The sequence below is a fragment of the Apodemus sylvaticus genome, chromosome 10 (genome assembly GCF_947179515.1).
Source record: "Apodemus sylvaticus chromosome 10, mApoSyl1.1, whole genome shotgun sequence".
NCBI lineage: Eukaryota > Metazoa > Chordata > Mammalia > Rodentia > Muridae > Apodemus > Apodemus sylvaticus.
Window position 1 is genome coordinate 47,560,198 of NC_067481.1, and position 14,655 is coordinate 47,574,852.

A 14,655-nucleotide genomic window follows, 5' to 3' on the forward strand; every position below is an offset into this window, starting at 1 on the left:
GACAGGTGATGCATCTATACAACACATAAGATACTCTCTCCACACTGCATGTTGGGACTACAAGCATGCCATGTTATATCCAGTTGTGGGGTGCTGAGGACAGGACCCAGGGTCTTGTGCATACATACAGGCCAGCAATCTATAAACTGAACTACAACCCCAGGCCAATGTTTATATGTGGCAAGTATATTAGGACTAGCAATAAAACTATAGAAATTACTAACCTTCTATTTGGAAAACTCTTAATTCTAAAATTAGAAGTTAAAATTTGTTTGAGACGTGGTTTTACTCTACTCCAGTCTGGCCTCAAACCTCTGGCCATCCTCTTGCCTCCGGCTCTCCAAGGCTGGAATTACAGTATGAGCCACTATGCTGGGCACATTTTTGTGGTATCAAGGATTGAACCTGGGGCCATGTGCCCACCAAGCAAGTGAGCTATGGCCTCAGCCCCAGAAGCTAAATTGTCCCTCATAACTAACTCACCTCCACCTAGAGCCTCCAAATGTGATCACTTGGTAACTAATAAAGGGCTAAGGCGAGGCCATTGTAGATTAAAGTGGAACCTACCCTGAGACATTATTAACCTGAGAGTCTCCTTACAATAGACAGAAAAGGACTCCAGGCGACATGGGAGCTGTGGATGTTCAGACTGTAATGCTGAGGTCTTAGCCAGAGGCCCAGGGCTGCTGGCCACTACCAGGGCCTGAGGAGCAAGACTGAGAAGACTTTTTCCCTCAGAGCCTCCTCCAAGATGGAACCAACCCTACAAATAGTGTTTCAAGGCTCTGGTCTCTAGAGCTGTGAGAAATGTCTATTTGATAATCTACCCAGCTATGGCAATGCAGCACGCTAGCTCTAAGAAACAAATGTTCAGGGGTATTAAATGTCAAACACTGCAAAGGCAGTTGAAGAAATTTTAAATATTATTTTTATCATTTACAGGGAAGAGAAAAAAAATCCCAAACAAGACACAAGCCCCAGGCGTGAGTAGGGGTTTAGACTAGAGTGGGACGGTCAGATCTGCTACATCTCACAGCAGTGAGGCCAGAGAGATGGCTCAGAAGTGTAAGTGCTTCCCACCAGGCCTGGCAACCTGTGAATTTCATCTCCAGGACCCACACGGTAGAGAAAGAACCAACTCTCACAACTGATTCATCACATACATGCTCACTCACATGCATGTGGTGCACAAATAAATATCTTTATAAGTTTTAAAAATAATTAATCAAATCATAAAGACTAGAAATAGAAGAAATACAACAGGCCAATACAAACTTTGTAATATTTAAATAACTGATGCTATCTAAAAGGCTAAAGACTAAAAGACATAGGCATCATTTAATAGTGCTAATATAAGATAAATATGTATTAAAAGGATATTGATGCTTGGCATGTGGTATGTAACTCTATAATACCAGCACTTGGGAGGTTGAGGCAGGAGGATCATGAATTTGAGGTCCTGGGGTGCACAACCAAAAACATTTTAAAACTCTAAATAACTAGTAACACTAAATATTTCACAGAATGTTCTAACTATAACACAATGGAATACTAGATAGACATTAAAGAGAACGATTAATAGGTTGTGCCTCTGTGGTACAATGCTTGTGGAGCATACACAAGACCCTGCATTCCATCTTCTCCACTGGGGGTGGGAGAACAGATGGACAGACAGACAGACAGACAGAAAAGAGAGACAGGCAGAGAGAGAAAGAGACAAACACACACAGAGATAGAGAGACAAGAGAGACAGAAAGAGACAGAGAAACACACATACATACACACGGCAGGGGGAGGGGGGGAGAGACAGAGAGACAGAGACAGAGATAGAGACAGAAACAAGGTCAACAATGCAGAGAAGGGTCTCCAGAATATAGTAAGAGGGATAGATGGGTGAGAACAAATTACTCAAAAATAAGCATAACTTGCGACCGACCGCAGTGGTTAAAATGTGCACATGCTGCGGTGTGTAATGATATAGGGCTCACTAGGAAGAACATCTAACTGCTGACAGTCTTGCCTCTATAGAAGGCTGCATACGTGTTCATTCTGAGTGTGCATTTGCAAATATGCACTAATGGGGGACTTCTGCATTTCCCTCCATTTTCTTCCATGATGTATGAGTTTTTTCTATAGAAGTGACTCACTGCTTATCACATAAGTAGGAGGTGGGGGGGGGGGAAACATAATAGGCACCTAAAAGTGATAGAGCTAATTGTGAAACCTGCAGGATGTTGTAAAACACTGTTCACTGTCCTGTCCAGGTGTTTTGAAATCTACTCAGAAATTAGCCTTTCCTGCTGTCAGAATAGATACGACCATATCACGCGCCAGTCACAAGGGTGTCATCATTTTCTCAAGTGTCAAAATATCACATAAGTGCTTACTAAGCAATTTCTCTGATTCTTCTACCAAGACTGTAATAGGACAATGGAGTCCAAAGAGGAAAAATACTCAGGCACTCAGACATTCCTGGTGTCAGGCCCCTCATTTTATTGTCCTGTCTCCTCCAGGACTATGATAAAGACTAAGAAATTATATATGTGGAAACATTTTATCATGTTCAAAATATGGTATGCAACCACTCTATTGTATTGCTCCCTAAAACTATTTGCTCTTGTATAGTGTAGTGTGCCATTTTATCTGTCCACAGGCTGCTAAACTCTAAACACAACATGTTAAGTGTGCAAGGCAAGGCAAGGCTGGCTTCAAATTCACTATGTAGCTGAGGAACCTAGAACTTCTGATTTTCCTATCTCTCCTTACATTATAGGCATGTGTTACAATGCTTGGCTTTATGGGTTACTGGGGATTGGACCCAGCTCAAGGGATGCATCGGAATCTAGCAGACATTGGGCTGGAGAAATAGCTCTGTCGGTAGTGTTTACCGAGCTATACACAGAGGTCTGAAGTCGATATCCAGCATCCCGTAAAACCCGATGTGGTTTTGCACACCTGCAATTCCAACACTTGGGAGGAAGTGAAAGTAGGAAGATCAGAAGTCCCAGGTCATCCTCAGCTCCACGAGGACTACCAGGGTTCATGAGATACTATGCTTTATTTTTCTGTTTGTTGTAATTGTTGTTTATTTTGTAAAGAATCCAACAGGTAGAAAAAGAACTGAAGAAACAGTCTGAAAGTAGCCACAGTGTTGGTAAGATATTTCAGGGCTGGTTGGTTTGGTTGGTACTGGGGGGAGAACGCAGGGCCTTAGGCATTCTAGGCAAGTGCTCTACCACTGAGCTACCTCCCAGCTAGCCCCTTGCCCATCCTGTAAGTGGTTTTTGCAGGAGAAATTACTGGTAGCTATACTGCAATGATTGTACTAATTAACATCAATTTTATGAAGCAAGTGTTTTTATATTTATCACTATACAATTTCTACACAAGGGGTGGTCATCCTCATCTATACAATTGTTACTTGATTGAGCAAATGAAGGGGGTTATGAACGGTGACCCTAATATAGCCAATGAGAAGGCTAAGTTTGAAGCATCTGGGAGCCTGCATGTATGCATGACTGAGTGTCTCTGTTGTGACCGTGGGAATGGGAGCTGCTGAAGCTAACTGGAGATTATGATCTGCTTTGCAAGAATGGGCATGCACAGTGAGCCACAATATCAATCAAAACAAAACTGGTGTCTAGGATATAGAGAACATTTGGAACCATCCAAATGTCATAATCAAAGATGTTACAGTAGATTCAGAAATGAGGGACCAAAAAAGAACCAGTCATCATGAAAAGCAGTGTACTAAGACAGTCTGTAAAGAAGCACCAAGAGATTGGCCAGGTCTGATGGGCTGGGCATGATGACTCACACCTTTAATCTTAGTAAAGGTTAGATGATGACTTGTGAGGCAGAGGCAGATGGATCTCCCTGAATCCAAGGCCAGTCTGATCTATGCACTAGATTGTAGTGAATTCTAGGATAGCCAGGGTTATGGCTTATATAGTGAGACCCTGTCTCAAAAAGGAAAGAAAGAAAGAAAGAAAGAAAGAAAGAAAGAAAGAAAGAAAGAAAGAAAGAAAGAAAGAAAGAAAGAAAGAAAGAAAGAAAGAAAGAAAGAAGAAAGAAAAAAAGAAAGAAGAAAGAAAGAAAGAAAAAAGAAAGAAAAAAAGAAAGAAGGAAGGAAGGAAAGAAAGAAGGAAAGAAGGAAAGAAAGGACAGAAGAAAGGAAGGAAGGAAAGAAAAAAAGAAAAGGAAAGGAAAGGAAAAAACATGGAGAAGGCAGAAGAGGAGAGGAGAGGAGAGGAGAAGAGAGGAGCGGGAAGCATCCAGAGACGGCTGGGGAGATGGCACAGAGGTCAAGAGCACTGGATACTCTTCCAGAACACCCTGGGCTCAATACCCAGCATTCACATGGTGGCTCACAAAATTCTTTAACTCCAGTTTCAGGGGATCTGATGCCCCCTTCTGGCCTGTTCAGCTAATATATGGCCATAAACACATGCAGGCAAAACATAAAATATAAAACTAAAAAAGCATAAAAATAAAACAAAAACCCCCCAAAATACAAATTGGCAATAAGATTTGACATAGGATCTAAACTACAATATACTCTTTCTTTCACTTTTTTCTTTGTTTCTTTCACTTTGTCTCTTTCCTTATTTCTTGGTTTTTCTGTGTAGATTGGCTATCCTGGCTAGCTCTGTAGACCAAGCTAGCTACAACTCAGAAATCTACCTGTTTCTTCCCCTTAAATGCTGGGACTAAAGGTGTGGGCACTACCCTGGCTAAATATATTCTTCTACTCTACAGTGGTAGCAAAAAGCTGAGTGTGGTGGCACACACCTGCCTTCCAGGATGGAACAGATGGATTGTGAATTTGGGTCAACCTAGGCTATATATGAGTTGCAGGCCGGGCTAAACAATATGGTGAGACCCTGCCTCAAACAAAACAGAACAGGACGTTGACAGCATCTATTTCTAACACTGATATAGCCAAAGTTCACTCTACCTCCACCTGCCCCCATTTCCAAAATGGTCCTAGGGCTCTTAAGCACAATCACATTTCATCCAGTTATTGTGGGTTGCAGCAGCTTCAGAGATCCACCTGCCTCTTCCTCCTGCATTCTGGGATTAAAGACATGTACCACCTGCACAACGAGAAGATGCTATAGGGCACAGACTAGATAATTTTGACATCCTGTAACTTTACTCATTTGTTTGTAGTGTTGCGGATCAAATCTTTAGGGAGGTATAGACAGGGGAGCCAAATGGAATAAAAAGTCATAGTCAAGCCTAGTAGGACTGCAATTCCAAATACTTCCAAGACGTAGGTAGAAGGATCACAAGTTCAAGGCTTGTCAGGGTTGAAAGTGAGATCAAGGCCAGCCTAGAAACTTAATGAGACCCTGTCCTTTTTTTTTTTTTTGTAAATATATATATATAGTATTTATTTTACATATATGAGCACACTGTAGCTGTCTTTAGACACACCAGAAGAGGGCATCAGATCCTATTACAGATGGTTGTGAGTCACCATGTGGTTGCTGGGAATTGATCTTGGGACCTCTAGAAGAGCAGTCAGTGCTTCCCCCGCCCCTGTTCTGTCCTGGAACTCACTCTGTAGACTAGGCTGGCCTCGAACTCAGAAATCTGCCTGCCTCTGCCTCCCAGAGTACTGGGATTACAGGCGTGCACCACCACTGCCCGGTGTAGTCAGTGCTCTTAACCACTGAGTCATCTCTCTAGCCCAAGATCCTGACTTAAAATACAAAAGTAAACTCAGAGCCAGGGTGTGGCTCCATTCCAGGACAGCTGCCTTGTACATCCAAGGTTCTGTGTTTAAGCCCCAGTATAGACACTATAGTACATCTCCCCCTCCGTGTGTTTGTCTGTAATATGTGTGGGTGCACATGGAGGCCAGCGGAGTGCAGCAGGTGGCCTGCTCTGTCACTTTCTGCCTTATTACCTCACTGAATATGAAGCTTAACATTTGATGTAGGCTGGCTAGACCTGGAGCTCTCTAATGTACTGCTCCACCCTCTCCATGCTGTTACCAGCATGGCAGCCATGCCTAGATTTTTACCTGGGGGCACTGGGGATTTGAACCCAGGTTCTCAGGCTTCTGTAGCAGGTGTTTTTACTCACTGAGCCATCTCCCCAGCCCAAGACCCTGTCTTGATCTTATAAAAAGAACAGTCTGCAGTGTCTACTCAGCATATTAGAGTTCAGCTCCCTCAAAACAGTAAGAGTTAAAAACAATAAATTGGCAGAGAGGGGTGAATTGGACTTAGCTCACCAGAAGACCGTCCAAATCACCTAAATCGCCACTGTGTCCTTAACACCACTTTCACTTGGCACAGCAAGAAAGAGTATAGGGGTTCCTTGTTAGGGATCTCTGGTTTTTTTCTCTTTTCTTTTCACCTTACTCTCTATGTTTCCTTAGAGATGGACAACTCACAGTTCTCTCACAGCCATCTAGACCACCTCCCTTTATTTATTAGTTTCTTTTAAAAATGTATTTTTTTTTGTGCATTGATGTTTTGCTTGCATGTAGGTGTGTGTGAGGGTGTCAGATCTTGGAGGTGCAGACAGTTCTGAGCTGCTATGTGGGTGCTGGGAATTGAATTTGAATCCTCTGGGAGAGCAGCCAAGTGCTCTCAACTGCAGAGCCCTCTCTGCAGCCCTTATTTCAGTTTCTTTTGAAATGGGGTCTTACTATGTAGTTCAGATGAAGCTCAAATCGCCATCTTCCTGCCTCACCCTCCCAAGTACTGACTGAGATATGTGCCACACCTAGCTTCCAGTCGCCCACCAAAGGGTCTGTTCTCCAAGATTTAGTTTTGCTTTATTTATTATCTTATTTATCCAAAATTGACCTTAAATTCAATATGTAGCTGAAGATGACCTTCAACCTCTAATCTACCTGCTTCCGCCTCACAAATGCTGGGATTACAGTCAAGTACCAGCACACCCAGGGTATGCCATGCTAGGGATCAAACCCAGGGCTTTGTGCATGATAAATAGCACATCACCAACTGAGCCACACCCTAGCTCCTTTACTTCAAAGTATCAAAGATTGAATGTGTACCTTACTTTAAGGATTATTATTAAGGTCCTTATAATACTTTGTATCATCTATATACACCTGTGCCACAGAATAACAGAAAATTATTTTTAAAAGCCCAGTTTATTTGTGAGACAATCACATGCTCATTTTTATATACAAATTATTGTTCTGTATAAACTTCCACATTGTATTTATCTTAAAAACATATCATGTTTTTCTCCAGCTAAAAGTATTTCCCGTTTTGCTTATTATAAACAGCTTGGCCTATTGTTACTTTTCCTAAAGCATTTTTTAAAGAACTTTTAAAATTACATTTATTCATTATTTATTTAGTGTGTGTGCATGTGTGCATGCTCATGCATATTCACATGCACATGTAGGTCAAAAGATGGCAATTGGAGCTCCCTGAATTGCATATCAAGACCCTAGTTAGTGGATTATCTGGCCATTCGGGAACTGTGTGCAGTCTGTCTCTTAAGAGAGTAAGGTAGAGGGAAGCTGTGGTATTTGGTTCTTTCCTTATACCATGTGGGTGTCAGGGAGCATACTCAGGTCACTAGGCTTGGTGGCATTTGTCTTTCCCACTGAGCCATCGGCCACAACAGTTTTTAAACCTAGGGTCTACCTGTGTTCTTTTAAAAAGCCTACTTTTTTTCCTTTCCTTTTCTTCTTCTTCTTCTTCTTCTTTTTTTTTTTTTTTTTAACAAATCCCCTAAGTTGAACTTGCATTTAATATTATTATTAAAGACAATATAATGGAGTTGGGAGGTTCAGAAGGCAGAATGGTCTCCAGCTGTAGCAGATAGTAACCACTGAAAATGGATACACAGAGGACAACCAGCAAGAACCAGACTGTGAATGTGGCCTGGGCATAGCAGCCTTGGTTCCAGACTCCCTGTAAGAGTACAGGAAGCTCAGAAACAGAAAGACAGAGGGCCATGAGCGGATGACAGCAGTGAGCCCGGGGTGCCACTCCTTGCCTCTGGTCCTTCAAAGGCTATCCATCTCCTATGACAGCTCTCAGCACTCAAGATCTGGCTCCACCCAGTTCCTTAGCCTCTACTTGAACTTTCAAAACTCCATGACTGAGCCAGGTCCTTTCTTCCTTATGGCTCTGCACGCATTGCTACTTTGGACTGCCATGCCTTCTCTTCCGAATTGCTTCAGCTTAAAAAACTGTTCCTTTGAGAAAGCTTCCCCAGAGGCATTCCACACCCACACTCTCAGTGTGTACTGTCCTGACCTGGCTTGGGACCTATCACGATTACATCTTTCTTGTGTGAATACTATCTCCTTACATGAAGTTAGCTTTGTGATGGCAGGCATTTCATGTATCTGGTTCTCTGCTGAATTCAGCACCTAGCATAGGTGCCCGGCATCAGCAGGAACAGGTGTTCAATATATTTATTAAGTGAGTGAAGGAGCGACAGAAGCGGTAGGGTCTAGGTTGTTTTGTTTGGACCAGCTCTTCATTCCCTCATCTGTTAAATTGGAATAATGGTAATTACAATTATGGTAATCCAGAACTGCTTTGTGGATTAAGAGTCAAGGTTGTAGTATGCTTGGTATGTGCATGACATATAGTAAGCATTAGGAAACATTAGCTATTATCATGATTAAAAGGAAACTCTGCGTATCGGAAACTCTTAGGCATTGTCAGTAGGAATGTGAGAATAATACTCTTCCTTATAATTGTAAACACAGACAGACCATTCCACTTAGCAATCTTACTCCTAGGCCTACACCTAAGCGAATGAAAAACACAAAACATTTTTTTCAGATAAAATATTATAGGTTTATTTAAAACTTATTTCTCACCTTAAGTATGCAAAATACAAACTCCACAAAAATGTTCATTTTTTTTTTTACTTTGTAGTTTACAAATATACAAAATAGAAGTCTGCTTAAATTTGTATTACATATTTATTAAGGCAAGGAACTATATAGAAAAACACATTTGTTCTGCTTAAAAAACACAAAACTTTAGACAGGAATGTTTATAGCAGCTTTATTCACAACTTCTCAGAATTTAAAACAACTCTGACATTTCCAAATCAAGTAGTAGATAAACAAATCAGCGGGGCAAGAAACACACTGATGACACAAATAATAACACGGATGAATCACAGACCTATTATGCTGAGTGAGGGAAGACAGAGTCTGAGGCGACACGCTGTAGGACTGCATTCATGTAGAATTTATATGACATTCTGGAAAACGCAGCCAGTCATTTCCAGACAACAGAGTAGGGGGTGAAGAAAAGCAGGGGATGATGGGAGTGTCACAACTGGACTGAGGTGTGCTGACACGAAGATAGGCATTTATCAAAGCTTCCGGCACCGGAGACTGAAAAGGGCTAATCTCACTGTATGCAAATTATATCTAATTTAAAATAGAAAAGTAAGGCATGATAAAACTGCATGTTCCTTCAGGAATGGTACATGTGCTTTTCTTCCTCTCACTCTACCCCCCTTCACCTTTATGTTTTATCTTATTTTTATTTCTTAATTTTATGTGTATATGGGTGTTTTGCCTGCATGTCTATGTGTAGACCATGTGCATGCCTGGTGTCCAAGGAAGCTATAAAAGGGTGCTGGATCCCTTGGAACTGGAGTTACAGACTGATGTGAGCCACCATGGGGGTGCTGGGAATGGAATCAGGTCCTCTGGGAGATCAGCCAGTGCTCTTAACTGCTGAGCCATCTCTCTGTCCCCTTTATTTTAAAATTATGTATATGTGCATCATGTGTGTGGGTGTGCCTGGAGGGATGTTTGGTGCCTTGGAGCTGGAGTTACATGGTTGCCAGCTACTCAATGAAGGTGCTGGGAACTCAACTTAGGTCCTGGATCCTCTGGAAGAACAATAAGCACTCTTAACAGCTCAGCCATCTTGCCAGCCTGTTTTTGATTTTTAAGACAGAATCTCGGGCTGGAAAGATGGCTCAGTGGTTAAGAGCACATGGACTGTTCTTCCAGAGGTCCTGAGTTCAATTCCCAGCAACCACATGGTGGCTCACAACCATCTATAAAGGGATCCGATGCCCTCTTCTGATGCATCTGAAGACAGCAACAGCAACAGTGTACTCACATACATAAAATAAAAAATCTTAAAAAAAAAAAAAGATTTAGCCGGGCGGCAGTGGCACATGCCCATATTCCCAGCACTCTGGGAGGCAGAGGCAGGCGGATTTCTGAGTCCTAGGCCAGCCTGGTCTACAGAATAAGTTCCAAGACAGCCAGGGCTATACGGAGAAACCCTGCGCCCCCCCCCCAAAAAAAATTAAAAAAAAAAAAAAAGACAGAGTCTCATTACATAGTACAGCTGGCCTCAAACTCCATCTTTCTGCTTCACTTCCCAGAGTCCTGGTATTTACAGGCATTTGCTACCACATCCATATGGCACCTACGGTTTCTGATAATAAAAGTACTGTATGTTGACTGTGGATGAGTGGGAAAATAAAGAGACAATATTTGTCATTTGCTTTTGGTTGAGACAGTAAATTCCTTCTCCACCTACCCTCCACCTCCAAGTGCTTGGATTATAGGCTTGTATCATCACACTCAGCCAATTTTGCTCTCAGAAATACATATTCTGCTCTCTGAAATACACTGTGCAAACATCCCCATGTCATTAAATAATTTTCAAAACAATAATTTTATGAGTCAATAATATATGTGTGGAGGTCAGAGGGCAACTTGTGGAAGTTAGGACTCTCATTCCAACATGTGGGTTGGAGGGGAGAATCCAAGCATCCGGCTTGAGGGCAATGCTCTACCGGCTGAGCCATTTTGAGGTCTCCCTCACACTACTACTGCAAGTATTTTTTAAGCATTTTTTTTTTGGTTGCTAAAAATTATACTACTTACATTTTTGGGGGTCAAACTAAAAGAACAACAAAATTCCATTCCTAACACTGCAACGCTTTTTTAAAACGACAAAAAAAGCAAATTGTTATTCCTGAAGCAATTTTAATAAAACTATATGTAAGGAAAAAATAGAAGTTCAGCAGGGCCAGATAATCCTCTGTCGAGGGTTTCACAATGTTGAACTGGTAAAGCAACCCTTCCCTTGGCTGCAATTCCCTCATTGTTCCAGTGCCTGCTGGAAAAGTGGTTCCACAGGGCGATCTGGCTCCTCTTTTTGTGATGTACGAGGCTAAACACCCTAACATTTCCTGTACTACCTGCCTAACTTTGCATAATACTTCCATATTTAATGCTCGCCCCATTTAACGTAGTGTAAGCAGGGCAGATGGGAGTACTTTATTCAAGATCATAAGGTTATCAAGAGTGTAAACAAGGATGTACAGCCCGGACATTCAGTCTCAAAACCCAAACACTTTCCAGCTTTGGGTCGCCTTTCCTCCTACTCTCTACCCTAGCGAGGAGGCTTCAGACAATTCTGCCCAGGGATCCTTATCTAAGGAGCAGAAGCTCTCCCAAACCTTCAATGTCTTTGGCAACACTGCCACTTACCAGCTGGGGTCATTTCCTTCCCGGTGGCAGGGGGACACAGACTGCCCCGGACAAGGGGATGCAGCGAGCCGGTTGCACGTTGGCTTCGTGGCTAGCGGGGCTTACTGCCCATCCATTGAGACACTGCCAGGACTACCGCTCTCTAGGGCGCCCGGGCTCTCCGGCGACACTACGGCGCCAGTGGGGGACGCGCCCTAAGTGAAGTAGAGAGGGCTCCCAAGCTTAAGAACCCGCCACGTGCGACCAGGGAACCTTGTGTTTAAAGGTTATCTGGAGATTTTCCAGGGACTTGACAGCCATATTTGCGGAATTCAGTCCTCCGCTATCCCAGAGTCCTCCGGTTCCCGGAAATGCCCAGCTCTCCGGAAGTGCCGGGCTAGCCAAGCAAGTAGCGGCTCCCTAGAGTCCTGTACCTGGAGGGTTGCACTTCTGGGGTCCTGGTGACAGCTCACTTGCAGGGTTGGAGAGGACGTCCGGGGCTGAGCGGCGGGATGATGGAGGAGGAGGAACTGGAGTTTGTGGAGGAGCTGGAGGCCGTGCTGCAGCTCACGCCAGAGGTACAACTAGCCATCGAGCAGGTGAGCGCTCCACCCCCTCAGGAGGAAGCTGCGGTGGAAGGGGCGGTCTGGGCCGGGGTCGAATCTACCCTTCTAGGCTGGAAAGGTGGTGGCTTGAATGCTGAGCGGAAGTCTGGATGGTGGTGAAGGTGGGAATGGGTTTTTTTCAGCCTGTGGACCGAAAGCGTCTTCTCTAGGCTGTCTTTCGAGGTTGTCACGCCCTGCTGGATTTGGGCCGAGATGTGCTCTTTGACAGGATGAACCTAGTAGGAGCCCCGCGACTGGAGAATTCGGATTATGGAAGATTTTAAGTCCTCATTTATTTTCCAGCTAATACCTCAGGTTAAGCCCTTGGAGTGGTTTGAAATTGGCAGTGTCATTGCGGAAACTAATGATAGAATAGGGTTGTGGGGCAGCATACTGGAAAATGGCTCTGTACTGGTGTGTATGTGTGTACTCGACACAAACCGGAGTCATCTGGGAAAAGGAAGCCTTAGTTGAGAATTGCCTCCAACGAATTGGTCCATGGACAAGTCTGTAGGGGCATTTTCTTGGTTGATGCTGTAGAATGGCCCAGCCCACTGTGGGAGTTACCACTCTTGGGCAGCAGGTTCTGGGTTGTATAGAAAAGCAAGCTGAGCAAGCCATGGAAAGCAAGTCAGTAAGTAACATTCCTTCGTGGTTTCTGCTCCACTTCCTGTCATAACTTCACCTGATGATGATATACTGTGACCTGTAATCCAAATAAATTATTTACTTCCCAAGTTGTTTTTGGTCATGCTGTGTTATCACAGCAATGTAAAGCAAACTAAGATAGAGCTTTAGCATAATTAAAAGGTTGAGGGCTAGTGAGATGGTTCATTGGGTAAAGGCATTGTGCCACCAAGCCTACTGACCTGAGTCTCTTCCTCAGGATCCTCAAAATAGAGGGAGTAAACTACTCCTGGCCTTAACACACACACACACACACACACACACACACACACACACATCTCCCCAACCCCTGGTCTACACAGTGAATTCCAGGACAGCCAGGGATGCACAGAGAAACCTGTCTTGAAAAACAAACAAAGTATTAATAGTTCATATATGCTAAGTATTATTAGTAGAATTAATATTTTACTCGAATAGACTTCCCAATAGTCACTAATTGAGGCACACTCTCCCTTTCCTTTCTTTTCCATTGGGAAAAGAAAGCATTGGGGATTGAACTAGATCCTTGGCACATGAGATGAGTAAGTGCCTTACCATTGAGCCATATCTATAGCTCCTAATATGATTTTTCTTAATAAGTTTTTTTAAATTTATTTATTTTTATATATGTGAACACATTGTTGCTGTCTTCAGACACACCAGAAGAGGGCATCTCATCTCATTATAGATGGTTGTGAGCCACCATATGGTTGTTGGGATATGAACTCAGGACTTTTGGAAGAGCAGTCAGTGCTCTTAACCGCTGAGCCATCTCTCCAGCCCCATGCTTTTACTTTCAACATAATCTCATGTCATTTCCCTTAAGGAAGATCTTTCTTCCTTTGTCAAGAACAAAACCCTATATAGGGGCTTATACAGTTACTTCTAATATAATGACTATACATTTTAATATACTTGACAAGGGACTTTAGTCCACAGAAAACTTCTTGTTGGGAAGAGAGGACTCTTAGGGATATTCTTCAGTGTCATCCAAATTGCAAAAATTCTCATCCTTTTAAGATTTGTACTGTATTTATATGTATGTGACCTGTGCATGTGTCCCCTTGAAATTCCTTAAACTGTTCATGAAGTACAGTGCCTAAACATCTTTTGGTAAATCTAGAATTTTTCTGCCAACACCGAGGCCTGGCATTCTCTCTGTAGGTGTCGCTGGAGGAAGTAGCTTAAGTCAAGGGTGGCGCAGTGTTAATGCCTGGGATTAAGCCAGGACAGGAAGAGAAGAATGAAGAAACTGGGCGCAGTTAGGAAGTGGATAGCCCTCTTCCTCATACCAGCTCACAGTGACAGGCCCTGTTGTTCCCAGCACTCCCTCAGCCAAGGGCTTTTCATTAATTCTATAATCATATGTATGTGTCACATGTACATGTGGTGTGTTCTCACCATAGGTGGGCAGCACAGAAGCTCAATGCTACCTTTCAACAGAAATGACTAAGCTCACCTCTCTCTGCCTTTGCCTCCACTTGCCCTCTCCATCACAGAAGCCCTAACTCCTCTAATAACTGTCTTCTATCTGTTCTAGGAAGTCATATTGGTCTGTTCATGTTTATTCTTAACTTTAAAAATTACTGTTTAAGAGTATATGTGTGGGCCTGAGTGAGTTTATGTGCACCAAATAAATTTAGGAGCCCTTCAAGGCCAGAAGGTGCCTTAGATTCTCTGGAACTAGATTTGGAGGCAGTTGCAGGGACCTACCATGTGGGTTCTAGAAACTGAACTCGAGTCTTATGCAAGAGCAGCCACTGATCTTAACCCTGAGCCATCTCTCCAACTCCGGATTCTTTAACTCTATATTTCACAGACTGTTTTGCTGAAGATTGCTTTACAGAGTTATTATCTGTCTTGAGCTATTAAAATTTAGAACCCATGGGATCACTTTTCTTTTTCTGTTTTGTT

At 43.0% G+C, this 14,655-nt stretch overlaps 1 protein-coding gene across 2 annotated transcripts in view; it reads left to right on the forward strand.

Moving 5' to 3' along the window:
- Positions 1 to 11,835: 11,835 nt before the first annotated feature.
- The window catches only part of Vps53 (VPS53 subunit of GARP complex), a 130,995-nt gene continuing 128,175 nt past the window's right edge, over positions 11,836 to 14,655 (forward strand). Inside the window, exon 1 of one of the 2 annotated variants that reach the window (XM_052194566.1) lies at positions 11,836 to 12,069. In XM_052194566.1, coding sequence (XP_052050526.1) covers positions 11,983 to 12,069 — 87 coding nt within the window. In that variant the 5' untranslated portion in view covers positions 11,836 to 11,982. The remainder of the gene's footprint in view (positions 12,070 to 14,655) is intronic. The other variant, XM_052194563.1, reaches the window with a different exon arrangement.